Raw genomic sequence first — 27,543 nt, 5'->3', positions numbered from 1 at the left:
CCACACCAGGGAGAAGTTTTAGCTCTGGGGGAAAAGAGCCAAAGCTTTTTAATCGTGTTGACAATTAATATCGGAGCATTTAATTTGGTTAGAAATGATGCCGAGTTCTTTATCTATAAAAAGTGATGTTGCAGTTGCTATGGAAATGTGACAAGTTAAAATAACAGCTCTAAGCGAGAATCCAGAAGCAGCAAGGGCAGGTCCCCTGATTACACCTTCGAGCTACGGCGGCTGATGAACGCAGAGTGCTTCATTTTACCTGATTAAATTATTAAACATAATTTTTCTCTTTATACAAAATGAATAGAATTTCTTATCCTTTCGTTTGAGCTGCCATTTGGTGCAGCGATTATTCTCATAACTATTCCAAGGAGAAGCTAAAGAAATAAGTCTGCATTGCCATGTAATCTAACTAATATTCAGGCCCGATCTGTAAAAATCCTGTTATAATTAAACCTCTATAGGACCCCGGGGGGAATTGGCAATGCTGTTCTTTGATACCCTTTGTGAGATTCCCGGAAGGGGGCTCTCATTTTAATATGCACATTAAAATTTACCCCCAGGAGTTCTCTAGTTTGGCCAAGAACCACACAAAAGAAAATAGGCTTCAATTTCAGCGGGGGCCTTTATAGGAAAGGCCCTCCATGCTATGAAATACTGAGTTTTCGAATGTCCTTCCCTGGAGAGCTTAGGATGAACCAGCTCTGTGCTGCTTGTGAATTTAGCAGGGAATGACCTGATCAGAGAAAAATTCTTTTAGCCCCAGAATTCCACAGTGAAATGAAGACTTAGAGTAATATTCAGAATTACGTAAAAATAATGAGTGAACACAATATAGAAATATATATATTAAAGTAAATATGCAAAATGGGGCCATCTGATATTAGTGAGAGTTCATTGGCTAAAAGATTTAATGCACAACAAATTTCTTAAAAGAAAAAAGAACCATAGGGGAAAAAAAAAGGGAGGAGCAGAAAACGAGGCTTTCTAGGGTTATACAGTCACACAAAATGAACATGATTTTTTTTTTCTATAGTTAAAAACATTTTGCTTTCTTCTCTTGTTGGTCCCAGAAGTCACCGATTATGAACCACTACAAATGAGTCTCTGACCAGGGAGATGGACTGTCAGTTCATACATGACAGCATAAAGTACACATGAATTTTACCGCTCATTCAGTGCCTTTATCTTAAAATCTTAAAATCTGTGCTAATTATTCTGAAAATAATGTTTTAGGCGCAGTCTTGCAGCACAGGAATAAGGAAGTGGAGGCTTGAGGGCCAGAGTTCGAGGCCAGCCTCAGCTATATGTTAGGTTCCTAGGCAGCCTGTGCTGTATGAATCACTACCTCAGCTCCGACCCCACATTACACTCCAATAAAATAGTATCTTGGACTTGTTACTAACTAGCACATGCGCTGTTCTCTTTGAGATGAAGTTGTCTGTCCACGCAACCACTGCAGACGCTCAAGCAGCTCCGCACAGCACAGTCCTCACAGCGAGCTCCCGGCGAGTTCAAAGCGGTGTCTGAAGAGTCGGGGACCTTACAAGCCTCTGGGAGAAACCGTTCTTTAATGCCGTTAGAGGACCTTCTCTAGGACCTCAGTTAGAGTCCACTCCCAGCCTCGCATTCCCCTTCGTGTCTGCAGCGGCTCGTTAAATGCATCATTTAGTCAAGGTTTTTATTAAGCACTTTCTTCATGCTACAAATAGCAGAAGCCATATCAGAATCTCTTGTCTCTATAACTACCGCTCTTTCCTCCTTCTTTTCTCAGCCCTTACCTGGGTGGAAGAGGGTCTCAAGAAGTTTGCCGGCTTGCTGTGCCCACAGTTCAAAGGTGTTTGCCTTGGCCATCATGTGTTTACATTTTTGCATATTACCAGACTTGGTTTGGTTTGATTTGATTTTTCCCCTTACATTCCTGGTAAAGAATCCTGCCCGGGGCCAATCAGTGTTTTCTGCACGGACAAATGTAGGCAAGAGCGGGCCTCCTGACTCAGTCGAACCTGAGTTGTAGTACACACTGCTAATGTTAGACGTGTCAACGTTTCACGAAGTAAAGAGAAACCTAAAGTAAGGAGCATTAACATTTAAATCAGAAGCACTTGTGTTTGATTTACTATCCTGATTCCAATCAAATCAGAAGTTGATTTCATGGAAACTGATAGCAACCTTGGCAGCAGTTAATCTCTGAACTTGGTGTAGAATTATATGCTCTGCACACACACACACACACACACACACACACACACCCACATGCAAGAAGCAAGAAGTACATATCATACAGCAGTTTCCTGGGGAACAAATATAACTTGGGTTCTTTCTTTCTTTCTTTCTTTCTTTCTTTCTTTCTTTCTTTCTTTCTTTCTTTCTTTCTTTGTTTTCAGCATTTAAAATAATGGATTTTATAACAGCAATTTCACAGGTCTGTGTGTGTAGTTTTACTTCGTCAATTCTACTTTTAGTCAACTAAATTCTACAGGATTTGTGAAGTAATTCATTTTCTAGTTAAAGTGAATTAAAAATCAGGTCCTAGAAGTTATAACCACATGACAGGAAGTAGGGATTCATTATGTGGGATTATTGATAGGTGCATTCATTCATTCATTCATTCATTCATTCACATTTTATTGAATGTCCACCAGAACTGTAGGTATATGTTAGTTAACTAGTCAAAGTCCCTGCTTTCACTGGACAAGCTTTCTAGTGAGGAAGCAAAATAAATAATACATGTTGAAGTGTGAGTTCTGGTGTCTGGCTACAAGGAGAGTTGAGTTGACCCTCAGAGACAAAGCCCATGTTAACTGTTGTGGATGTCTGAGCACGAGGGCAGGCCTAGGCACTGCAACACCGTCAGGAGAAGTAGCTGACAGCGTCGAGAAGGAGCACAGCAGGGGCTGTTATTCCGGATTTTGTAGGAAATAGGTTAGGATTTTCAGTCATTGTACAAAGACCATTATCATTAATTTACCATTTGACAGGTGGATTTTTTTCTGAAAGCATTGGATAAATGCAGACTTCTATTTGTATATTGTTCTTCAGTTAAGATAGATACGTATTTTCCTTGTGAGAATATAGTTCTGTATGGTCATTTATATATTAACATGAGAGATAAATTTTTGATCTTGAAAATTCCACTTAACATTAACTTAGTAATATATAACAAGTCAGAAAATTAAGCCCAGGCATACAGTTTTTCCTATTCCTCCTGGAGACTATAGAGGGAAAATGTTGCTATGTTCGTATGTTTTCTGCATGTGTTGCCAGCCACTTGCTTTTTCTTTGTTCCTGAATTTTCTGTTTTTACGGTGAATAGCTTTGAGACATAGAAGTGCATCTCCTTTTGAAGACAGTGGCAAGTTTGTTATAACGTTGAAAATGGAGGCGCTTTCCCTTCAGAATCAGGAGCGGGGAGCTTTCCTAAACGATGAGGTCCTGGAGGAGCAGGGTCTCATCACCGTGACAACACCCAAGTGCAAGAGGTAGCACAGGTGTCTTTCAGCTCATGGTCTCAGAGGGCATAGTGACTAGCTCCGCCATCATAGGCCTCTGATGACCAGACCGCCATAGCAGTAGAGCAAATGGTGGCAGAGACTGCTCCCCTCACAGCAGTCTGGACGAGGGAGAGTGAGAGAGCATGATGGTTGAGAGAGTGAGGAGTGACAGCGAGAGTCTGAGCCGGAATACATGCTTTGGTCATATATCCCCAGTGACTCACCTCCTCTGAGTGGCTCCTAGCTCCCAAGTCTATTCAGCTAGGACACTGGCACAGGTACAGTGATGTCCACAGAGCTGCTGGATGGTTAGTCATAGAGTATTTGTCTTTCGCCTAGCAGCCTCGTGTTGTCTGCCACCATCTCTGAAACGGGAAGACTAATTTGTCAGCTGCAAGTGGGCAAAATCTCAGACTTTACATGCTGTTGACGAAGACTCCCAAACTATCTGAGAGGCAAGGCCATTCCCGAGTACGTTCAGACTGCAAGCTATCCAATTAACATTTTTCTACTGCTTTTCTCCTGCAAAGTCACAAGATGAGCTATTTTCAGACAATCACATCGTAAGTGTGACTTCTATTCTAAAATTTGCGAAAACTACTAGGTATTAATTATTCTGCTTTTAATATTCTCAACCAAGTAGGAGGATATTCCCACAACAAGAAGAGCGACATGGTAAAATGTTAGGATCATGAAGACATATAGTAGTTAATGTAAAGCTGACATGGATGACTGTTACAGCACTACAGAGTGTCTGCACTCACAGCTCCAGTACCATCACAGTGGGGGACAGTCTTCAGATAACACTTCCTTCCCCTTGGGTTCTGAGAAACAGACAGTGTCACTGATACCACAGAACACTTCAAGGGGTTGCCCTGGCTGCTGGAGATGCTCTATGTCTCCAGCATGTGGCTATGTGACAAGGGTGGCCACTCAACACCTGGAATCTGACAAGTCTGAACTGAGCCTGGGCGACAAAGAATGTCAGGTGTCTCCTTAAGAAATCTTGAAATAGAAATGGTAGTATTTTAGAGACATTAATTATCATCTAACATTAATTGGACATTGAGTTTTACTGCTTTAATGTGACTACCAGAGAGTCTAAGGTACATCGCTCTCACAATGACGGTTCTAGCGCTCCGCTGCTTGAAGGGCAGTCCTTGAGCCAGCAGCTCTGCGCCATGTGTAGAACCATCTCCTCGCTCCATCCAGACCTCCAGAGTCAGAACTCAGATCGCAGCAGAATCCCAGGACCCGTACAAACATGAGAGAGTAAGTAGCAGAGAACTTCCTAGGACCAGGCTTGCCAGATTTAACTGTTAAAAACGTCAGCTACTCAATTAAATTTAGTTTTCTGATAAAGTCAAGATTTTACACACACAATCTCTTTAAGTGGTATGTGTGTGTTTCTGTGTGTGTGTGTGTGTGTGTGTGTGTGTGTGTGTGTAGGCTAAAGACCAGCTCCTATTCCTCAGGGTGATATCCACTTTGATTTTGGAGATGGGGTTTCTCACTGGCCTGGGACTTGCAGGGTAGGCTAGGCTGGCCAGCAAGCCTGAGGAGTCCACAGACCTCCGCAGCCCGGAGACTGCAGGGTCAGCCCCTGTGCCCAATTTTATACATAGGCTCTCAAAATCTAACTCGGGTCTTCATGCTTGCACAGCAAGCCCTTTACCAACTGGTCCCTCTCCCCAGCCCGGGACTATGTTTTAAATATTGCGTGGGACGCACATATTAAAATTACTTGTTTTTCTTGTATTCCAATTTAACTGAATATTGTCTACTGTGGGGGTTTGAATAGGAATGGCCCCCATAGGCTCATGTGTGTGAAAGCTTGGCCCATAGGGAGTGGCACTGTTAGGACATATGGCCTTGTTGGAGGAAGTGAGTCACCTTGGAGGTGGAATTTGAGGTCTCCTATGCTCAGGCTACACCCAGTGTGGTACACAGTCTCCTTCTGCTGCTGGCAGATCAAGATGTAGAACTCTCAGCTTCTCCAGGACCACGTCTGCCTGCAGGCCGCCATGCTTGCCGCCATGCTTCCCGCCATGATGATAACGGACTACACCTCTGTCAGCCAGCCCAATTAAATGTTGCCCTTTGTAAGAGTTGCCTTGGTCATGGTGTCTCTTCATGTGGTTGCAAGATCAGCTTCCTCCACCCAGGGCATCCAGGCACCTCTGCCCGCCAGGCTGGAAAGGATTGAGCTGAGCTGGTAGCTGAGTGAGTCCACAGAGGGGGATGGAGGTGGAGTCCTTTTCTGAGGTTTTCAGTGTTACAGCTCTCTTGGGTGATACAGCAGCGCAGGCCTGCTTCTTCCCCTCAGAGTGTCTAGGCACCAGAGACCAAGGAACAAAGCCAAGTCGGGCAGGCTTGTCTGAGGGTACTGTGGTGGCAAACGCCCCAGGAAAAAAAGCCCTCTCTGAAGCAGGTCTTCAAATGTTACAGCCTTTTAGCTCAGAGCCTTCCCAGTAATACAACAATTCCCAATCGATATTCAGTGGACTAGCTTGTGCCCCTTTTTACGGGGTGAACAAGGGCTATCTGAACCTGGGGGAGCGGGAAGGGTGGGCTCTTATCACTGTTTGTGGCTGGGCTGCTGGTGGCGCTTTATTTACGTGGAGAGGATTCCAGGAGCCAGGCTGTGTGACTACTCCAGGAATTGTGGAGACAGGGGATCGAGACTAGTGTTCCAGGCAATGCCAGCACAGAAAATGGGAGGGAGCTATCTTTACTCCTGCCAATCTCAAGGTAGAGCTTTCCAGGGTTTGGACACATCTCTACCTCATCCTAGCTCCATGCCGGTTTGCCTGGTGGCACGGTCCCACATCTTCACAGCAGTAAAAACCCAAACTAAGACATATGGCTTATCCGTCCACCCTACAGAAGACTAAATTCCTACTCTCCAAACTTGCTTTACTATTTGCAATTTCACAGAATCAAGAAAAGACCAAGTAGATAAAGGCAGAAATGCAGAGCAGAAGTGGGGAAGTGAAAGAGAAGAAGGCAGAAGCCGGACATGGTGCCATTGCCTGTAATCCCAGCACTCTGAGAGTTTGAGGCCAGCCTGGTCTACAAAGTGAGTACAGGATAGCCAAGGCTACATAGAGAAACCCTGTCTTGAAAAACCAAAAAAAAAAAAAGAGGAAAAAGTAGAATCTGTATTAATCTGTATTAAAATTACTACTGCTGCTTCTACTACTGAAACAGCATCTCTCATGCCCAGTTGACTTTGAACTGACTGTGTAGCTAAGGATGAAGTTGAACTTGGGGTCTTTTTGCTTCCATCTCCCAAGTGCTGGAAACTGATGCTTATTATTAAACATTTATTATTATCACTGAGTTTATTATCACAAGCCTTCCCTTTCATTTCTGTATTTTCCCACCTTCCCTGGTATGCTTTATTTTCCATTTGATGTTTCTGAGGTAATGCCTCGTGCCATGTGAGAGGAAGACAATGTCATCAAATAAGTCCCCCGCTTCCCTAAAATCAATGGCCTTTCTGAAATTTCACTTAGAAACAGCCCTTCTTAGGCCAGAGAGGTGGCTCAGTGGTTAACAGCACTGGCTGCTCTGCAGAGGACCAGGTTGAGTTCTGAACCGGAGCTCCAAACCAGCTGAAACTCGTTTCAGTGACTGCAAGGCCCTCTCCTGTCCCCTGGGGGCACTGCAGACATGCAGCGCGCAGACACATGCAGACGAAACACTCACAACACATAAGATAATGTTTAAAAATATTGAAGATAGCCCTTTTCTACAACCGATACTTTTCCACTAGAAGTATCAAGGTCCTGCAGCACCAAACATGCCGTGCTTCCTTCTGGAAGGCTTTCAGCGTTATGGAATTTATTATCTGTGCTTATGCAAAAGTCTCCCGGATTTTGCTTTGTAGACTTTGCAGGGGAGCAATACAGTCAGCTTTGCCGGAAGCAAGAGGCGTTTGTCTATCCTTTTATCTACATATAACCGCATAGAAAATCCTGGTTTGTTCTGGTATCTTTGGGCACATGGTCATTGTCCTGTGCTCATGTTTCCCCTCTTCTCTGGGGCACTTCTTTAGCACCCTGTCCCTGTTCTGCAGGAAGGCAGCACAGAAGCGAGAGCTTGCCCGGCTGTTACAGTAGAAGCTCTCACATCCTACCGGGTGCGCCTTCACGCCTGACTCCTGACTCCTGACTCCTGACTCCTCCTGTGCCAGAGGCTGTCAACACCCTCGGCACATGTCTCCTCGGCACATGTGACAACCGTGACTTAGGACATGTGGAAATATAGGTAAGCTCTAGAGATTCTTTTTTTTTTTTAACTGAATAATTCACTTAAAAATGTCTGGAAAAACGTGTAATTTGTAGATTTGAGAGAGAGGGCAATCCTTCTCTGGAAAGCAGTCTGAGAACCCTGTGAAGAGATGTGCGACAGTCACACAGAACAGCGACTTCCCATAAAGGGCTTATAGCAATGTGTTTTCTCGAAAAGCTGCTGCCTACAGGTTTTTAAATGCAGCGAACAAGTGAAAGGCTAAATCCTGGCTTAACTCCGTGCTCCAGATTGAGCAGTCACTCTTGCCCTCTCTCCTCCTCCCACCCCTCCGTAGTGCAGCCTGGAAAAGCTGTCTTTTTATTGGTTGGAGGTGCTGTCAGTCACTTGGCAAGAAGAATTCAGCCCCTGCTCTGTTTGCTCTCTGAATTAACAGATGTGCTTGGTTGGAAGAAACGTACATTCCTGGATGGGAAGAAAACTCTTGTTTAGCTTCTCCCTTCTGTTTCTATGTCTGGTGTTTTCAGTCACTTTGGAGCAGATCCTCGCCGGGAAGAATGTCGTGTGAGTAACGGCCAATCCTTTAACGCAGTGTCTCTGTCCTCAATGCCAGTGGGAAATTACATGTTTTTGTCATTTCTTTGTATAGTTACATATCTGCATTTGTGATGGTTCAAACATGGATAAGCTATATGTAAATGTAGGTATTTATACCACACAGCTAACTACAGTATTTATTATTCTAAACTTTTATTCTGAGAGGCGAGGACTATTGTTGAAAACACTGAGAAACCTGCATCTGTATTACATACAGCACTCCTTAACTGACTCTGAGATCAGACCTGGCTCGGGTTTCTTCCACATTTAAAAATAAGGTCTAGCTTCACAGTTTCTCCTGTCATAGTTATGAGAGGCGATCTTAGGACGGCATAACCCGTCATCCCAAGGAGAAGGTGGTTGTTTACGACACAGCCCTTACCATTAATGAGCGCCATTTCAGTTCCTTTGTCCATTTTTTCCCTACATCTTATGAAGGAGTACACAGACTTATCTCTGAAAAAGTGTATTTAGAGTCTCGACTGTGGCTACGGTGTGTCTTGTTTCCCAATTGCTTAGGATGTGCCATCTCACCGAATGCACAGGGAAATTCCTGTGAGCACAGAGCTCAGCAGCAGACAGGGTGAGCTGGGGAAGCACCTTGGGGAACTCCTAAGTCAGCAGCGGATAACAGCTTTAAGAATAGACCTTCGAAATGTTTCCTTCTCTTCCCTGGAAGAAATTAGTGATTTTTTTGAAGCTTACTTCTAGATCGTACGTGGCTTAAATGTCTTCGGTGGTTAAATGTTATCTTGCTTTGTTTGGGACAGACAGCCTCTACCAAGGCTGATCTTGAATTTACCTATATAACCAGTGATGGCCTTGAATTGTGAGTCTCCTATCTTTGAGTTGTGGAATGCTCTGCCACACCTGGCTTTATAACCTCCTGGAATCCCATGCCTCTGTGCTACCTGTCGATTGAATTCAGGGCCTCATGAATGCTAAGCGAGTGCTCTACCACGGAGCTATATCTCAGCCTATAAACCAGAATGTTTCCCCACCAAGTTTATATAGAATAAATGGCTTTGGGGCTGGAGAGATGGCTCAGCGGTTAAGAGCACTGGTTGCTCTTCCAGAGGACCTGGGTTCAATTCCCAGCACCCACATGGCAGGTTACAATTCTCTATAACTCCAGTTCCAGAGCATCCAACATCCTCACACAGGCTTACATGCAAGCAAAACACCAATGCACATGAAGTAAACCTAAGTAAAAATTAAAAAAAAAGAAATAAATGGTTTGTATTACATTGACAAAAACTATGTCAAAAATTAAAAAAATTCAAATTTGTCCTTATCAAGAGAAGATAAATATAATTTTAGCTTCAGAAGCTTAGATCTTAGAAATTATAGAAACAACTATGCTCTTCACAATAGCTACAAACCTAGATGTTACTAATAAGTGAATAAGTAAGGAAAACGTGATATATGCACATAAAATTTAATTTAGCTCCAAAGAAAAAAGAAATTGTAATGTTTGCAAGAATATGGACAGACCTGAAATATTAAGTAGCGTCTCTCTCTCCCCAGCCCAAAGCCACTTAGATACTGTCCTGGACTTGCTTTGTTGACTGGGCTGTCCTCAAACTTAGAGAGACTCACCTGCCTCTGCCTCTGCCTCTGCCTCTGCCTCTGCTGGCGATTCAGGCGTGTGCCACTGTGCCTGACTTAAAAACATTTTTGTTAGATTATATTAATTATACAGTTAATTATAAAAGGGTCTCACTAAGTTGCCCAGGCTGGTTTTGAACACTCTGTGTAGATTCAGAAGACCATGAACTTTTGACCCTTCTTCTTCAGGCTCCTTAGTCTAGCTGGTATTGCAAGCCTGGACTTGCTAGGTTTAATTAATTGCTAACAAGGACAAGCTAGGTTTAATCTTTTTTCTTTTTCTTTTCTTTCTCCCCCTTCTTCCTTCCTTCCTTTCTTTTTCTCTTCCTTTTGAAATCCTTCCTCAAGTTGGATTTATTCTTTTGTTTATTTGCCTGTCCTGGAACTCTCTGTGATGGTCAGTCTGGCTTTGGACAGAGCCTGCCTCTGTTTTCAGCTTCTGTTTTTGAGACAGGATCTCGTCACTGATCTGGAACTTTCTGGTTCAGCTAGTCTGACTAGCCACTGAGTCCCAGGGAGTCTGTTTCTGCCTCCCAGAGGCCAAGATTACAAGCCCACGACACCAAGCCCAGCTTTTTCACTTGGGCTCTGGAAACTGAACTTGGGTTCTTATGCTTGCCTAATGAATTCCTTCCTTCCCCTTTCCCCCTCCTTCTCTCCTTCCCTCCCTCCCTCCCTCCCTCCCTCCCTCCCCCCCTCCCTCTTTCTTTCTTTCTTTCTTTCTTTCTTTCTTTCTTTCTTTCTTTCTTTCTTTCTTTCTTTCTCTTTTTCCAAGATAGGGTTTCTCTGTGTAGCCTGGCCATGCTATAACTCACTCTGTAGAGCAGGCTGACCTTGAACTCACAGAGATCTGCCTGCCTCTGCCTCTTGAGTGCTGAGATTAAAGGTCTGCCCCACGCCTGGTTAGGTTTAATTCCATCAGTGTTTCTCAACCTGCTCACACAGACAGTTGCTGACTGTTAGCTTTTCCGATCACTCAGATCCTGCGTAGTGAGGTGTATTTTGTTTTGGTTGATATTATGTTTCCAATAAAATCTCATGCACACATGTAAACACACACAAAAAGGAAAAAAAACTGTGATAAAAGAGTGAAAGCATTCTTTTTTGTCTTGCTCTCTTGAGACATTCTTATGCACTCAGCCTTCGGATGCCCGACTCCTCTCTAAGCTTAGAAACGTGTATCACACTTAAACTGCTGTCATCTCTCCTAGGAATAGCCCTACAGAGTTAAAAGACACTTTTGTTTTCTGATCAGTGATTTGAAAGAACATTTACGAAATAGGAATTGTTGGTTCCTTCATAGTGAATTAGCACGCTTGTGTGAAAACCCTGTCTAGACTGCAGTGTACACGTGTGTGTGCACAGAGGCCACAGCTGCTGTCTTCCCCTATGGCCTCGTTACTATAAGGAATTGCTCCACACCTGCTACTGAAGTTTATTTATCCTAGAATAAAACAGCTTATTAATCTTTTAGTTTTGGAAGTTCAAAGGCATGGAACCTGAGTTGGCTCTGTTCTGAGGGTCTATGGCTGATGGCAGATGGTGAGATGGAGCATGTCTTGGGAACTAGGACTCATATCTTAGCCCATGGCAGCTCAGTCTCCATGTGGGTCCCTGTTGCCAGCTCTTTGATCACCTTCCCCTGATGGTGGGGTGGTCGTGGCTTGCCAAGCCACAGAGGAAGACGATGCAGGCAGTCCTGATGAGACTTGATAGGCTGGGGCCAGATGGTAGGGGAGGAGGGATCTCCCTTTCAGAGGACTAGGGGAGGGAGATAGGGAAAAAGAGGAATGGGGGGCAGGATTGGGAGGAGACGAGGGAGGAGGCTACAATCACGCTGTAAAGTGAACAAAATATAAAAAATAAATTTAAATAAAAAAGAGCTTATCATACAGAAAAAGAGTCACATGTTGAGCAAGGAAGTGGAGAAGAAGAGGGAGGGCCATTGTTGCTCTTTTATAATGCTGCTCTCACAGGAATGACTGAGGCTGAGGAGAACCACAACCATGTTGTGCTAGAACCCCTCAGGATGTCTGCTATGTCCACCCTCTGTCTGCCCAGCCTACACTCACGTGGACCTTTGGAGGACATTTACACCACACCTTAAGTATGTGAGACTAGGAACACGGCTGAAGACATCAGGATACATTTTCATGATATAATACTGCATGAAACTCAAAACTGTGTCAGGAATATACGGCAACATAGGTAAATATTTATGATACATGCTGGGTTACAGAGTGCAGACTGAAAAATATGCTTTCAATGTCTATATAAAGGTTTTTATGTATACAGTGCTCTGCCTGCATGTGTGCCTGCAGGCCAGCAGAGGGCACCAGATCTCATCATAAATGGTTGTGAGCCACCATATCGTTGCTTTGGATTGAGTTTAGGACATTTGGAAGAGTAGCCAGCGCCCTTAACCTCTGAGCCATCTCTCCAGCCCGCTTTCAATATATTTTTAAGTTTTATGAATTTCCGTCTTACAAGCAGGGCTAAAGACAGGAGCACTGAGAAGCTAAAGGAGTGCTGATAGAGAAGTCTGTGGAAATTCTCTGCGGGGTTTTATAAAAAGTAAATTATGTGGTGTAGCATGTTTATGAGTATAGATAAAGTCTATAGGTCATAATTTCTATTTCAGAAACCCCTTTTTGGCAACGGAATTTGTCTTCTTCTTCTTTTTTTTTTTTCCTTCTTCTAGACAGGGCTTCACTGTGTATCTCTGGCTGTCCTGGAATTCACTCTGCTGACCAGGCTGACCTTGAACATGTAGAGTCCTGCCTCTGCCTCCCGAATGCTAGGATCAAAACCTTGTGCCACCACTGCTGGCCGAATTTGTCTTTCTAAAAACAACAATGAATATTGAATATTTGGCTATCATATAGGAATAGCACAGTGTTACATAAAATTTCATTGTGAAATAGTTTATTACATTTTTGTTATTGTTTAAAGCACAGTAGACAGCTCATGGCTTGGCATGCAATATCCTTGTCATATCCAATGAGTAAAGATCAGAATTGAGTCATAAAAAGAGAAAAAGTTCAGAAACTTCTGTATTTCCTATATTTTGTTGGAGAGGATGTGTTAAATCAGAAATTCATGGCTAAACATGCTCGATTCTGCATGGCCACAATGTGCTCCCAAGAGAGATGGATACTTAGATAGCTTCTCAAAACTTTCTGTGATGCCTCACTATAGATGTTTGCTCTGCAAATAAACTCTATTTCTAATTTCAGTTCTCAAGCGTCTTCAAGTAAAGAAGTGGTTATTCAGAGTGGTAAGACTTGGAATTGCCCTTGTGATGTCCTGGGGCCAGGAATGAAGAAAGGCCTTTTCTGGGGAACATTTCCCTTCCTGTGTTGTCTGTACCTAGAATTCCTCCTGGAAAAGATCTTTTAAACTAGTACATCTTAAACGATAAGCCCAAATAGGCACAAACAGGATACATTTCAGTGAATGGCTCATTAGCATCATTCAGTTATGTTAACAAAATGATGGCATTGAGCCTTGGTGCTCACATCATTATTTATTTGACAGGTCAAAAGAATAATGGAGAGATGAAACCAGTCCAGAATTTCACAACGATACCCGTCACACAGGTATGGCTGTTGGGTCATTAGTCTAATAACATACTTTCTTTTCAGTGCTCTCAGAGCTACGATAAATATATGTACAATAGTTACATTAATTATTAACATAATCTTACTTGAACTCTGGGTAGTTGAGAAAAACATACAATTCTTAATTTTACTTGCCCTCTCATATTTTCCTCACAGTATTCAGTTTTATGGTTTTCCCACAGGGACAGCAGAAAGTGTATCTTTTATAACTGGGAGCTCACTGCTCTTTCTTGACCACTTTTTCTTTTGTTTGGATTTACACTGGAATAATTGGTCCACTCTTTCTGTTGTACTTTAAGTAAATATATAATAACATGTATCCACATTACATGATATGAATTAACTTTTTTATCTGTAGAAAGACTTTGATACTAAGGACACACATTTGTCTTTTAAATTCCTTTTATTTGGTTAATTAGACTTTCAACTACAATCTGAGCAAAACCCACTGGAGTGTATTCAGCCATCATAATCCTATTAAGTTCTCCAGGGATGGAATTCCGTGCGTCCTCTTCTGGACTAAAAAAATCACAGTTAAATTTAAGAATCAGACCTGGCTGGATCTCACAGATGAAGCACTTGGTCAAAACACAACAGTGGACACCGGCCGCTCCAACTGCAGTGAAGACAGAGCCACGTAAGTCAGTCTTCCTGGCTGAGGAGGCCTTGGAAATACCTTATAACTCACTGTAACAAGCCACTTTGTTTGCCTTTATCAAGTAAGTTAAAGGACAAGTCACAAATTAACTTAAAAATATTATCAGCTTTTTGAGAATTTTGTACAACTCATTTTGATCATTCTCACCCCCAGCTTTTCCCAGATCTACTCCTTCTCCCCACCCTCCTACCCAACTAACCACCCAATTTTGTACCATTTTCTTTTTTACTCAACAAACAAATGTTGATTGTCCAAATATTTTTTGATATGAATTCCATTGAAGAGTGTTTGGTTAGTTTTACTTCTGTAGGTGTTCAAAATGAGAGTTTCCAATTCATTCTAAAAATGGAGGAGAAAAGAAAGGAAGGAAGGAAGGAGGGAAAAGTTTTGTCTATGGGTATGTGCATAGATACTTGGAAGGAAGTTGGATAATATGTCAATTTAGTTAAACAAAGGTACTAAGTTACCCGGTGGGCCTATGGTACCCACAGTCCTGGACTGTTAGCTGGCCTTATTATACCAGGCATGGGTACCGCCTCCCACGCCCTACCCCAAATCAAAGGGCAGCTAGTGACCTTCTCAACAGTCATGCCACTATTGCACAGGAAGGCACACCTTGTCCCGTGGGCTGGACTTTTGGTTGCAGGGTCACAGCTGGGTTAGACCAAGCAAAGCGTTACTTCCTGGGCAGTCCAGAGGACACCCTTCTGTACTTTGAAAGCTAGCCAGCAGGAGGTGTCTGGCTAGGCTCTAGCTTGCTTTCTTTGTATCAGGCAGTGGAGGTGTGTGTTGTCTTCTGTATCATGCTCTTATCTCTAGCTCCGGTAGGGAAGTAGACACCAGCAAGAGCCTGTACCATTTGGAGGAAGAAGAAAGAAAGGATGGGGGGGGGGAAGAGAGTAAAGCTAACTGTTTTCAGGCTTGGGCTCAATTCTAAACGTCAACATGAAAAGAATGCACAGCAGGGCACACATGTCTCAGTGAGAGACTCAGAAAAGCCCATTTTCTTAGGACCAGTCTTTGACTCTAGGTGGTATGTTTGGTCCTGGTTCAAGATTCTCAAATTATAGAACATGGCCTGTCCCATAGTTTGTTGTGTAAAAGGACATTTGGTCAAATTTCAGAGACTCTTTGGGTATTTGAGGGTGAACAGAATGATTAGTTTTAGTCTGAGATAAGCAACTAAGTAAATGTCCCACTGAGAACAGCTCGCTTTCAGCCTTTTTCTGCTTTTCAGGTATCCAAGTGTTTGCTTGTTTGTTTTTGTTTTTCTGTTGTTTTGATCCAGGAAGAGGAAGTCTGAAATGTTTCATTTGTGTTCTATAACCACCTGTTTAATATGTGTTGGTACAGTGGGCGCTTTTAGAAGATGCTTTGCTCTTCCTCTGGCCTGTGATGGTCAGGATATGTTGTATGAACCATAACATATTATGCATGTTCTCCTGTGTGCATTCCTTTTATACTTTATGCCAGTATAAGTTCCAGTTTGGCTGGAATTGCTAGCTTATGCCTGAATTTTGTTTCTTGTTTTAAAGTTCGTGATGATGGGTGGAAACGTATTATTTTGATATATTTGTAAGAAGAATATTACACATCTCCATGTCTTGCCCTTCAGAATGACTGTCCCCTAACAGGGACTTAACAAATCGCAATAATTACAATGTTTAGGGAACCATTAAGAATCCTTCCACATTTCTTTCTCTTGTTACAGCACAACCATAAAGGACTATGAAAGAGATCCCACACTGCTGAGGGCTCAGAACTTTTTCCCAGGCTCTAATTAATTCCCTCCTGGGCTCTTTATTTGTGGTCAGCTGCATGGAAAGAGGCTGATTGCCGGAGGATAAGCTTGCTAGCCCAGGGCTGGCTGGCATGCCTCAGCTCCATTTATCCTGGCATTAGGGGGGTTGTGGGATGAATTAGGCAGCACATCTTTTTACTGGGCTGTGGAGACATTAGTCATCAGTGGAAACTATGTCTGGAGAAAAGCTAAAACTTGTCTCGTGGGTCCAGCTCTGCCAGAGAGCTGTGTGTCTTCAGGACCCATGGACTTGTCACGTGTCTGACAGCTATGGAGGCAACGTTGCACTGCAGCTGACAGAATGTGCGTGTTGTGCGCTCTCCAGGGCTAGTGGCCGTCACAGCGGCTCTCGGATAGGTCCTAAGGAATCGAGGTCAACAAGGGTAGGAAACTTCGTGGAGTTCCACTGGGGCTCGGGCGTCTTTAAAAGGGACATGCTACCACCTTCCCTTGGCCTTATCTCAGGATTATGAAAAGCAGAGAGGAAGTGCGAGCATGAGCTGCAGAGGAGTTGTCGTACCGTTCAAAGCAGGGCCCCCTTCTCCTCACAACCCGCCCCAAGCGCAGGGCAGCCCGGTGCTGCCTGGCCACCTGCTGGCTAGGGGCCCTGCGACTTTTCGCCTTTTTTTCTGTAAATACACCTTAAGATCCTTTTACTTTTCATTTTATGTGATTGTGTCTCTGTGTGAGCTCATATGTGCTCAGGTGCCTGCGGAAGGTGACAAGCCTTGCCGAGGCCGTCCTCTGAAGCTGCAGGAAGAGCTTCTTGTTAGTCCCCGGATGTGGGTGCGGGGAGTAAACTCAGTTCTTCGGAAGAGCATCAAGTGCTCTTAACCGATGAGTCCTCTCTCCAGCCAGAAGTTCTGGGCTTGACAGTGCATATATCAGATCTTGGGCACTGGTGTTCTATCTTCCTAGTCATCTCCCTAGAAACACACCCACGCGTGAGCCCGGGATGGGCAGCCCTCCACTCGGCAGTCCTGCTCACACTAGTGGGTAGGCAGCCTGGGTCCACCCACACCCGGGTGTCGGCCAGGGTGTCTCCCCAGAAAGTGAGGGCTTTTAGTTCCATCTGGTAAGACTTCCCGAGGCTGAGTCCTGTGAGCTCTGGAGAACAGTGAGCCGCCAGTGAGAGAACACTTGACAGAACCAGAGCGTAAGTTGCCGAAACACCAAAGCAGATGCATAACCAGGTAAGGTCAAAAGCCAGACTGAAAAACATGACCGTGTTTTAGATTTTGGAAACAAAATGTTCAGGGAGAGGCAAGTTTGGCGGATGGATTTGTTATGGAAGTCTTTTTAAATATGAAAGTCCAAAAATAGAACACAACCCAGCATCGGTGTGCACTTTGAGGTTGGACGTTTATGGTCAGAAGAATTCGGAGTATGTTTTACATGTGAAAGAATGGGGCCTGAGTGGGTTCTTTTTTCCGCTCTTGCTCTGGGTTGCATCCGTTTTTGTGTTTGGTTAGTTGTATGGCACCCAATACCTACGAGAGCCTCACTGAACAAGTGAGTTATCGCTGCTGAAACCAGGCCTGGTGCTCTTTGCTTCAAAGCAGTGTGCCTTTGAGTTTCCACAGGAACCACGCCCACTGGAGAGAAGCCCCGGTGGGTAGTTTTTGTGAGCTGTCAGTTGTCTCACTAGGTGATGGATGGCTTGAGGTGGCTTTGCTCTGAGGTTTAGTTCATTGGTGCAATGCAAGTTGCGAGTGACCAAGATAGTGTATTTTATTGGAAGAACTAAAGAAATTTTTTTAAGAATGAACAACTAGTTCAATTTATAAAATGTATTCCCCTGCCTCTTTCTTTCCTTTTCTTCCTCTCTCTCTCTCTCTCTCTCTCTCTCTCTCTCTCTCTCTCTCTCTCTTTTGTGAGACAATGTTTCTCTACAGAGCTCTGGCTTTCCTTGAACTCATTCTATAAACTTGGGTGGCTTTGAACTCAGAGACCCGCCTGCCTCTGCATCCAGAGTGTGTGCTACTGTGCCTGGCATGTTTTGTTTCTTTAAAATGTTTTCTTTAAGAACGCCAGGGCAGGGATCTTTTGAAGCTTCACGTAGAAAAGACTCTGAAACTGCCCGCACACAGGCACATCCAAGGTGTCTAAGTTCTGTTAGGGAACACGAACATTCCCTTTGTCAATCTTAGTTGTATGATTTCTTGTGAGCATCACAACTCCTCCCCATAAGCATGTTATGTTAGCGGTCAGCGCTGCCGCTGGCGTTTCTGTTCCTTGGCAGTAGGTCAAGCTAGTTGAAATCACAGCATGCCACCTTTCATTCTCCAGGCGATTTGATTTTGATTTCTTTGGTTTCTTAATGCAGACTAAGGCATTCTGACTTCTAGATATTTTGTTGATATAGCTGCAACATTCTTAGTGCATTTAAATTTCTCATCTTTTCCCATTATAGCCACTTGGCTCATTATTCTCATATTTCTAACCTTACGGAAACTCAAGTGAAGAAGAATAACCTGCAGATATTTAACTATATCAACGTTCCCTTGTCATATATATGCACTTGTATAATACTGTTTCCACAACCAAGACCACAGACGTTTTCATCATGTCTAAAATATACTTGTTTCTTTTTATAATCCACACTTGGGTCACTCTCTCCTCTCCACGTAACCTTGGTTTAGCTCCTGTCATTAAAGATTAATTTGCATTTCCTAGCATTTTATTTAAATATAGCCATACAGTATGTTCTCTTTCTTAATGTGGCTTCTTTCACTTAACAACTTAGGCCACCTTCTGTGCTCAGTGCAATACTCTTTTTCATTGCCAAGCAGTATTCCATTGTACGGGTATGTGACAACCTAATTATCCATTGACCTGTTGATGATAGAACTTTGCTACTCTCCTTTATATAACTTTCGGGTAGTTAGGAACATTCTTGTATGAATCTTTGAAGCAGAATGCGTTTTAATTTCATAATTTTCCATATAGGAGTAGAAAGGCCAAATCACATTACATAGGCACACTTAACAGTCTACGAAGCTGCTAAATTTTAATTTTAAAGCGTTTTAAGTTCTTTTGGGTCACACACTCTAGTCAGGCTAGCTAAGAATGTACTGTATAATGCAGTGTCTCCTTAAACTCACCGCAGCACTGTTCCTCAGCCTCCCGAATGACAGTGACCACAGGAGGGTGACACCACAGCTGCTTCCACATTTTTAAAAGTGTGAGCTCCTATTTTTTGAGACACGGGCTCTTGTATTCAAAGTTGGCTTCAGATTTGCTCTTTAGTTGAGGCTGGCCCTGCACTCCTTGTCTTCTTTCCTCTACTCTCTGGGTGGGTGAGCAGCACCCAGCCAGGTGAAAATGAACCGTTCTGTCTTTCCCACGATTACCCACTTGCTTCATGTCTTCATCAATGTGAAACTGTAGAGAAAATCCTCTTACAAAAGCTGCTGTGTGGTTAATACTCTCTGAGAAACTTCACTGGCCTTGAGCTAAAGGAGAAGCTCTGGAGTTAGTAAGACGCTTAGGACTGTGTGTCTGTGCAGCAAAGGGCTGAAGAGACAAAGGGACACATCAGCCTGCTGGGGACACTTGTAAGACATAATCTTAAAGGTGCAGCCATTTGTATCCGTCGTGGTAAGCCAGCTGCTTCTGTCCAGAGGCTGATTAAATTCTTCCTCTTACCTCCTGGGTAGCAGCCCCACATCTCCTCCCTCTCTTCTCTTCCCCAGGAGGATCAACACTAAGGCAACAGAGGTGAGGAAAGAGCCATGACTCTCCACGTTAACTTTGCACTCCTGACTTCCACTGCAAACCCCAGATCCCAGTAAGGGAGGGATAATGTCGTGATACCCGGGGGGATGGGTGTGTCAAGAGAACTAATACTATTTTTCCCGAGTGAATAGTTACTCTGTCTTTGGCCCAGGAAAGCTAGTTTTACCTTCAGAAAAGTGTACATGAATATAGATTATCAAAGCTCGTGATTCCCACATGTTAGACGTTTTAATCATCCTGTTTGTTGTGTTATGATGTGTAAATGTGTTTTTATTTTGTTTTCCTAATGCTCAGTAATGCTGAGAATATTTAAAATTTTATTATGTTAGATTTTATCTCTCTCTTTGTGTGTGTGTGGCATCAGATCCCCTGAAGCTGGAGTTACAGGGATACACGGACTTGCAAGCCTTGGTTTGCGACTCCCTCCCTTAGCTCTGTGAGTGTGATGTCACAGGTATGCACCACCAGGAACGGCTCTGTTTTGATTTCTTTTCTTCTTCATCTTTGTATGTTTTACTTTTTTATGTTTTATTTTCTTAAGAGTCATTTGAAGAGCAAAATGTTTTATTGTACTAAAAATCCAGTTTAGCATCATATTTTATGGGTCATGATTTTGTACTTTTTCAAGAAAACATTGCCTGCCCAAGGTTGATAACTACTGTAGGTTTCTTCTATAAATTTGGTTTTAGGTACCACATTTAGTTCCACGTGAGGAGTCAGTCATTCTTAATAATAAAGTTCTTGATTACAGTTATTTATGTGGTGTGTATGTCTGCGTGTGTATGCCACTCATGTACAGGTGTGCATGTGTGTTCATACCGTGGTGCCTGTGTGAAAGCTGGCTTTACCAGGACCATTTGAGGGAAGTGGTTCTCTCTTTCCAGCATGTAGGCTCCAGACATGGATCTCAGCATGCAGGTTGTTGGGCTTGGAGGCAGAGGTCCGCCCTGCTGAGCTGCCTTGCAGTCTGAGCCATTCCTGTTTTGATGAACTATGTTGTTTCTGTTCTCTCAGGTTGTCTTTAAAGTTTGGTGATGCTGGAAATCCCAAGGACATAAGGTTGGTAGCATTATGGTTTTAACCTGTAGGGTATACTATGCTCTACTTAATCTGTTTACTCCCCTGTAAGTGTCATTCTGTGACATGTTAAATACATGTCCAAGTACACTGAGAGTTCAGAGTTCAGTGGCCATGTCTGATGGGAGTGCTTTCTATAAAACAAGGTCCATACATATCTCAGTAGTCTGAAAAATCAGTAAGTCTCACTGGCAATGCACACACACACACACACACACACACACACACACACACACACACAGACTAATGCTTCCCTTCCTGTAGGACAGACTTTTTAGTGGAAATGAGTACTTTATGTCTTCAGCTTTACTCGGAGAAAAAGCAGGGTGGGTGGAGACGGGCACTCTCTCCTGACTGCTCCTCTTTGGCCATGTGGAAATATTTTTGAGTCCTCAATAAAAGGTTCTGTTTTCAGACTTGTTTGAGAATGACTACATGCCCCGACTCTCTTGCAGATACTCACATCATAACTTTATTCATTCAAACACCCCGCCCCCCAAATAAGTTTTAAAGTAAAGCTGGCTTCTTAAAACTAAGCAATCCAGTGTTTTCTAAGCTATTCCTGACCATGGATAGCTTTCTCCCCCACGATCCCAGCCTACACATCATAAGATGCTAGTGTTTCACAGAGCATAATCTAGAACATACAAACTCCCATCCTTCTGAGAAACAGTTTCCTGGTGTTGGCGAGCAAACGGGGACCTTGTGTTGCTAGGTAACCTACACTACAAGGCTACATGCCCAGCCCTTCAAAGAATCTTCATGAGGAAACAGAATCCACAGGGCGACCAAACAGACGTGCACAGCTCATCTAGAAACGGGGAGCAGTTTCGCTTTGTAATAGCACTCTTCCCCAGCTGGAAAATACCCCCGTAAATCATCACTGCCACTACCACCACCACCATCATCACTTAAGATAAAAGCGTGTAGTGGACATGTCCATAGTCCCTCTATGTCTACCCGGATTTTACCATTTGAGGGGAATGGTCATTGCCCATCCCCTCTCCCTGAAAGCCTTTCTGGCCACGGAGGGCTGTGTTGGTTGGTTTTTGTTAACTTGACACAAACCTAGACATTGAGCAGAGGGACCCACAGCTGAGAACATGTCTCCTCCATAAGGCTGGCCTGGGGGCAAGGTTACTGGACATTTCCTTAGTGATTGCTGCGGGAGGACCCAGCCGCTGTGGGTGGTCCTGGGTTCTATAAGAAACCAGGCTGGGTAAACCGTGAGAGCAAGCCAGTAAGGAGCATTCCTCCACGGCCTTCACATCAGCTCCGGTCACCAGGTTCCCATCTTGTTTGAGTTCCTGCCTTGACTTCCCTCAGTGATGCATGGTCACCTGGAACATTACCTCTCCAAGTTGATTTAGATCATGGTGTTTTAATCACAGCAATAGAAACCCCAACTGTGATAGCTTAAAGTTAGATTTGCTTGAGAGACCAAAAAGCAAACAATACTTCCAACATGTAAACCCCAATTTAACTTGTACAGGCTGCAACGCCCGAGCAGTCCACTTGTCCTTTCCCCAGACACTGAAGACTATTCTTAAGTTGACCCTTCTATCGAGACAGTAGGTCGTAGGACTATGTGCCATGTCTGCTGTTGCAATCAAACCTGCTTACTCTGCTCAGTGACGAGGACAACAAACAGACTACAACTGGGCCCTGCCTACACAGAGACAGAGCACATGCAGTCTTGTGGGGTTTGCCTTTAAAAGCCTTGGTCTAACATGGCTAGGGGCTACACCTTGGAATCCCTCTCAGGGGCAGTCCTGGCCCCACATTGGATGCCAATCTTTAAATGAAAAAGCTCTTCTTATTAAAATTTATTTATGGTCGTGGTGAATCTTTGAATGATCTCAGACCCGTAACACTAAGATGGAGCTGGCTGCCTTCCATCCTTCTCATGGAAGAGTGTCAGCATCCCAGACTCCTCTACCTTGAATGAGATTGAGGAGCATCTGTTTTTCCTTGGCTCCCGGAATTCCGCATTAGGTCCTTGCCCGCTGTGAAAGCATGCTCACCCTTCGCATTGTTCCCTTGGCTGCCTTCTGTCCACGGTCACTGCCTTCTATCCATTCTATATACCCAGATGACTGAATCTAACGTTCACGTCTTTGGCTCAGCGTCTGCTTCTGCAGGGGCACAAAATAAGACAAAGGGAACTCAGAAAACAGAAAAATGAGAGGCACTGGGCTATAAGAATAAGAAAATAAAAAAAACTGATAATCCTTCCAGTATTTGTGATTACTACTGATGTTTTAATCCCACCATTCTTGACTTTGCCCTATGTAATAGCTCAGTTTTTAAATAAAATTATCATGAGCTATTTGAGGATCGGAGGATCGGAGAATGTTCCACTCTAAAGCAGGGAGGGAGCTGTTCTCAGGCTGAATCTGACAGGCAGCTCAAACACAACATTCTGAGAGAAACTGCAAGGTATTTTGTCCTGCTGGGCTCAACTTCTCAATGTGACACTATGATTACACTAGGATAACGATATTGTTTATCTCATAGTGCTTAGTGAGCTTAAGCAAATACACAAGAGTAACCAGTGGCTGGCATATGAGAAAGCTATTACTATTATTTTATGACATTTAATTCTATGTTAATATAATCCAAGTCTTTAAATAAAATTTGTTGCAATAATAAGCATACGATTTAATTCACAGAAAAGAAAATAAAAGCCCACCCCCATCCCCCGTAGTATTTTTGTATTGCTCTTTTCCTGGCCTTCTTACCAACATGGACGAGCTTTCGCTTGGCGCCGAAGCGAAGCCTCTCTCCACAGCCTGACAAAAGAGGGCGCCGTCGTACCGTTCACAGAAGACCTGCGACAGCAGGAGAGCGCGGGCTAACCCCAATGTGCTGTCCTTTCTCAGGCTCACCCTAAGCAATCACAACAAGCTGTCCAGCCAGAGTTGGTTTAGTTTACACCGAGTGGAGATTATCTTCAACAATTCGGTGCAAGCAACTTTTAACGCAACCGGTGTCTATGCTCTGTCGAGTTACTCGTACCGCTGCCAACGCGTCAGCAGCCTGCGGAGGAAGGATGCCCTCCTGCTGCTTAGCAGCTCGGACGAGGCCACAAGCCTGTGGGAGGTCACGTTTATTGATTTCCAGGTAACAATCTAAAACCTTCGCTGGACATGTATGCACACTCGGTGCCCAAGAAACTCAGTGTTTGTTGAAGTCAGCCAAAACAAGATGTTTAAGGAAGGGCTCCATGCCTTTAAGATAGCATGGGTTTATTCTGGGGCTTCTGAGGTATGCGGCGGAGCAGGGTGGAGGATTTCTCCTGCCTGCATCCTCCAGGGCTCACGCTTGCTTTCCTGTTTACCCACTCACCAGGTACTTATCTAAAACGAGTGCAGCTGTGGCTGAAGCCTGGCGACTGACACTTCCTGGGCACACAGGCGCTGTGGGACTATCACTCTCTTCCCTTCTGGGAGAGAAGCAGTGGTCTTAGCAGGGCAGATAAGAAATACATCTGCAGTGAGAAAGACAGTGTTGACAGTTAGCCTGGGAATGGAAGCATCAGCCAGTCAAAAATAGCCCAGAGACCTGAAAACCCTGAGAGAAAGGCTTGGGACTGTGACAGGCGCCTTTGCACCCCGGCATCCCAGCATCCCCTCAGGCTGAGAGACATTCTAAGTAAGCATCCCCCTATCTTGTTTATCTGTGGCCAGGGCTTAGTCACTGAAGCTGCAGATACGGCTTTGTGTGTTTTTCTATATTACAAGGGTACATAGTCATGCATATTTCTCTCAGCTTCGGGAGGAATAGTGTTGAGAGGCCAAAGGGAAGGAAGGGAAGAGCATACATTTTGCAGTCAAGCAGATCTGATTTTAAAATCACTCTCTACTACACGGCTAAGTTATTAACCTCGTCAATACATTGCTTGCTTATCTCCCCCCCCCCGCCCCAAGACAGGGTTTCTCTGTGTAGCCTTAGCTATCCTGGACTTCTTTGTAGACCAGGCTGGCCTCAACTTACCGACATCCACCTGCTTCCACTTCCCAGAGTGCTGGGATTACAGCGCCACCACACCAGCTACATTGCTTATTTTCATCAATGTAGAAAGTACTTGGCTTCGTTTGTGTGAAACACTCAGGCCCATTCCAGGCATGGAAAACACTACCACCTATACCAGCACACGTTAGTGGTTAAGACAACACATTTTATGTCACACACATTTTGTGACAAAAATAACAAAAGAAAACACACGGTCAGGGACCAGGGGTGGGGATTTCGAAGGAAGGAAAGGAAGAGAGGATTAGACGTTCGTGAGGACTGGCTCACAAATCCACAGGATTCGCCACTCTGCTGGCTGGCTGGGGCCCGCTTTGAAGCTGTGGAGCGGCAGCATGCAGGAGAAGCGCCCCAGGATGTGTCACAGGGCTGCTAAGACTCCAGAGAATTTGCTGAGGAGCACATTCCTCTCCTGGGTTGTGCAATTCGTGTGTGCAGGAAATCAGCTTCCTCATAGAAAATGCGCCTTATGGAGGCACCTAGAATGTAAACAGGGGAGAGGAGTGTCCCCAGACAACCGCGTTTCACACTGCAGGCCTGCTGGTCTTTCCTTAGAACAGACATTTGTCTCCTAGTAGGCACAAGAGATTGGTCCTAGACCCCAATTCCTTCCATGGGTACCAAATCCATGAATTCTCAAGTCCCTTCAATAAAATGGCATAGTATTTGCATATGGCCACACAGCCTTCTGTGGTAGTGACGGCAGAAGTGACAGAGGATACCAGACCCTCTATAGTCGTAAACTGAGTCTGAGCATGAAGCCAGGTTTCCCAGGTTTTATCATCACACACTTCCTGCTGTGTGATTCCACATGAGAAACTGAACTTTCCTGAGCCCCAGGCTCTGTTTTAAGCTACAATAAGATAGTCACTTGCTCATAGGCTGTTATGAAGGCTCAGTATCTAGTACAGCCAGGTATGGTGGCACAGGCCTGTAATCCCAGTACGGGGGGCGGGGCAGAGGCAGACAGATTGCTGGGAGTTTGAGGCCAGCCTGGTCTACAAATTGAGTGGAGGACAGCCAAGGCTACACAGAGAAACCCTGTCTCAAAAACAAACATCTGGTACTGACAAAGCCTTTAGTGTGTGGTTTGTGTTTGTCACATTTGCCACTTTATGGGAGAAGTACTTTATTTGGCTCACAGTCCAGCTTCCAGCCTCTCATTGTAGGAAGTCAAGGCTGCACAAGCGGGAAGCAGCCAACCATGTCCACAGTCAAGAATGTAACTGCATGCATGCCTGGTACTCAGCTCTCTTAGTCTGTGTGTATACAGTCTGGGACCTAAACCCAGGGAACGGTGCTGCCCACAGCGGGCTGGATCTTAACACATCGGTTTGCTTAATCAAGATGATTACCACCCCTCCCTGACACACCCACAGGGAATCTGATATAAACATTCCATTGCTGACACTCTCTTCCTATAAGGTTCCAGATTATGGAAAGTTGGCCATTAAAATGAACCACAGAATGTAAAATAAGGTTAATTGGGGCCCAGAAGCACCAGCACAATGAGAATTGACTCTTAGAGGGGAGGCCAAGGTCACGTCTGCTCTTTTCTTTCTCTGGACAGATCCAAGGCTTCTCCATCAAGGGGGCCCAGTTTGCGCAGGCCCGAGACTGTGGCTCTTCCTTCTCGCCTGCTGTTTTGATTGGCCTGGCCATGTCTCTGATCCTGCTGCTGGTGCTGGCCTACGCCCTGCACATGCTCATCTACCTGCGCTCCCTGGACCGGCACTACGAGTTCATCACATCTCCTGCGCACTTCCCGTCCCTGAGGGCCCTAGATCCAGGGGAGGAGAAGGAGCTGCTGGGAAGCCAGGGAGCTGAAGGCTACGAGCTGAGGAGCCAACAGATCTGCAAAATCTATATATAGCAGCACAAGGCTCTGTCTCCTCACCAGGACCACAACCACCTCTGAAAGACACTATTCTCTTCTGTCATGTTTGACTTGTTTGATTAAAAAAGAATAATGGAAATACCTTGGCAATGAGTTGTTTTTTTTTTTTTTTTAATTTATGGTTTTATTAGGTAGATCTGAGGCAGTGAATAAACTGTCTTAGAAATAAGCAGGACTGTTGCCCAAAAGATGCCTTGGACATGGTGGAGAAAGGAAGAAACAGAATGTGCTGGCTAGTTTTAGGTCAACTTGACACAAGCTATAGTCACTGAGAGGAGGGAACCTCAACTGAGAAAAATGCCTCCATAGGATTGAGCTGTAGGCAAGAGTATAGAACATTTTTGTAATTAGTGATTGATGGGTGGTGCCATCCCTGGGCTGGTGGTCCTGGTTTCTAAAAGCAGGCTGAGCAAGCCATGGGAAGCAAGCCAATAAGCAGCACCTTTCCATGGCCTCTGCATCAGCTCCCTCCTTCAGGCTTTGGCTCTGTCTGAGTTGATCTCCTGATTTCCTTCAATGATGCTGATGTAGCCTCATAAACCAAACAGACCCTTTCCTCCCCATGTTGCTTTGGTCACAGTGTTTATCATAGCAACAGAAACCCTGACAAAGCAGCTGGCGAAGGGGAGAGACAGGTGGCAAGAAAAGTTCAGATCTTTAAGTGTTTGGAACACAATCTACATTTCCCCCCTCAGGAATTATAGTGAAGCTTCATTTTAGTGAGTATTTATTTTTCTTTTTCTGTCTTTCCTAGAGCTCCTTCTGGA

The 27,543-nt window shown here is 44.3% G+C and overlaps 1 protein-coding gene across 2 annotated transcripts; it reads left to right on the top strand.

Annotated features, from left to right (window-relative positions):
- Positions 1-8,117: 8,117 nt before the first annotated feature.
- On the top strand, positions 8,118-26,858 carry LOC110540416 (V-type proton ATPase subunit S1-like protein). Of its 2 annotated transcripts, XM_021627204.2 has the most exons (7): positions 8,119-8,312; positions 13,190-13,230; positions 13,491-13,552; positions 13,993-14,210; positions 20,785-20,829; positions 23,730-23,970; positions 26,450-26,857. In XM_021627204.2, exons 1-7 carry the CDS (start codon positions 8,185-8,187, stop codon positions 26,750-26,752), a joined length of 1,038 nt encoding a protein of 345 aa, XP_021482879.1. In that variant the 5' UTR covers positions 8,119-8,184; the 3' UTR covers positions 26,753-26,857. The 2 variants fall into 2 exon arrangements, with proteins under 2 accessions (XP_060233732.1, XP_021482879.1); XM_060377749.1 differs by lacking the exon at positions 13,190-13,230 and having other exon boundaries at positions 8,118-8,312; positions 26,450-26,858.
- The last annotated feature ends 685 nt before the right edge of the window (positions 26,859-27,543 follow it).

Source organism: Meriones unguiculatus, chromosome 2, assembly GCF_030254825.1.
Source record: "Meriones unguiculatus strain TT.TT164.6M chromosome 2, Bangor_MerUng_6.1, whole genome shotgun sequence".
Classification (NCBI taxonomy): Eukaryota; Metazoa; Chordata; class Mammalia; order Rodentia; family Muridae; genus Meriones; species Meriones unguiculatus.
Note: the sequence above shows the minus strand (reverse complement) of the source record. Positions and strands in the feature narration are given on the sequence as shown.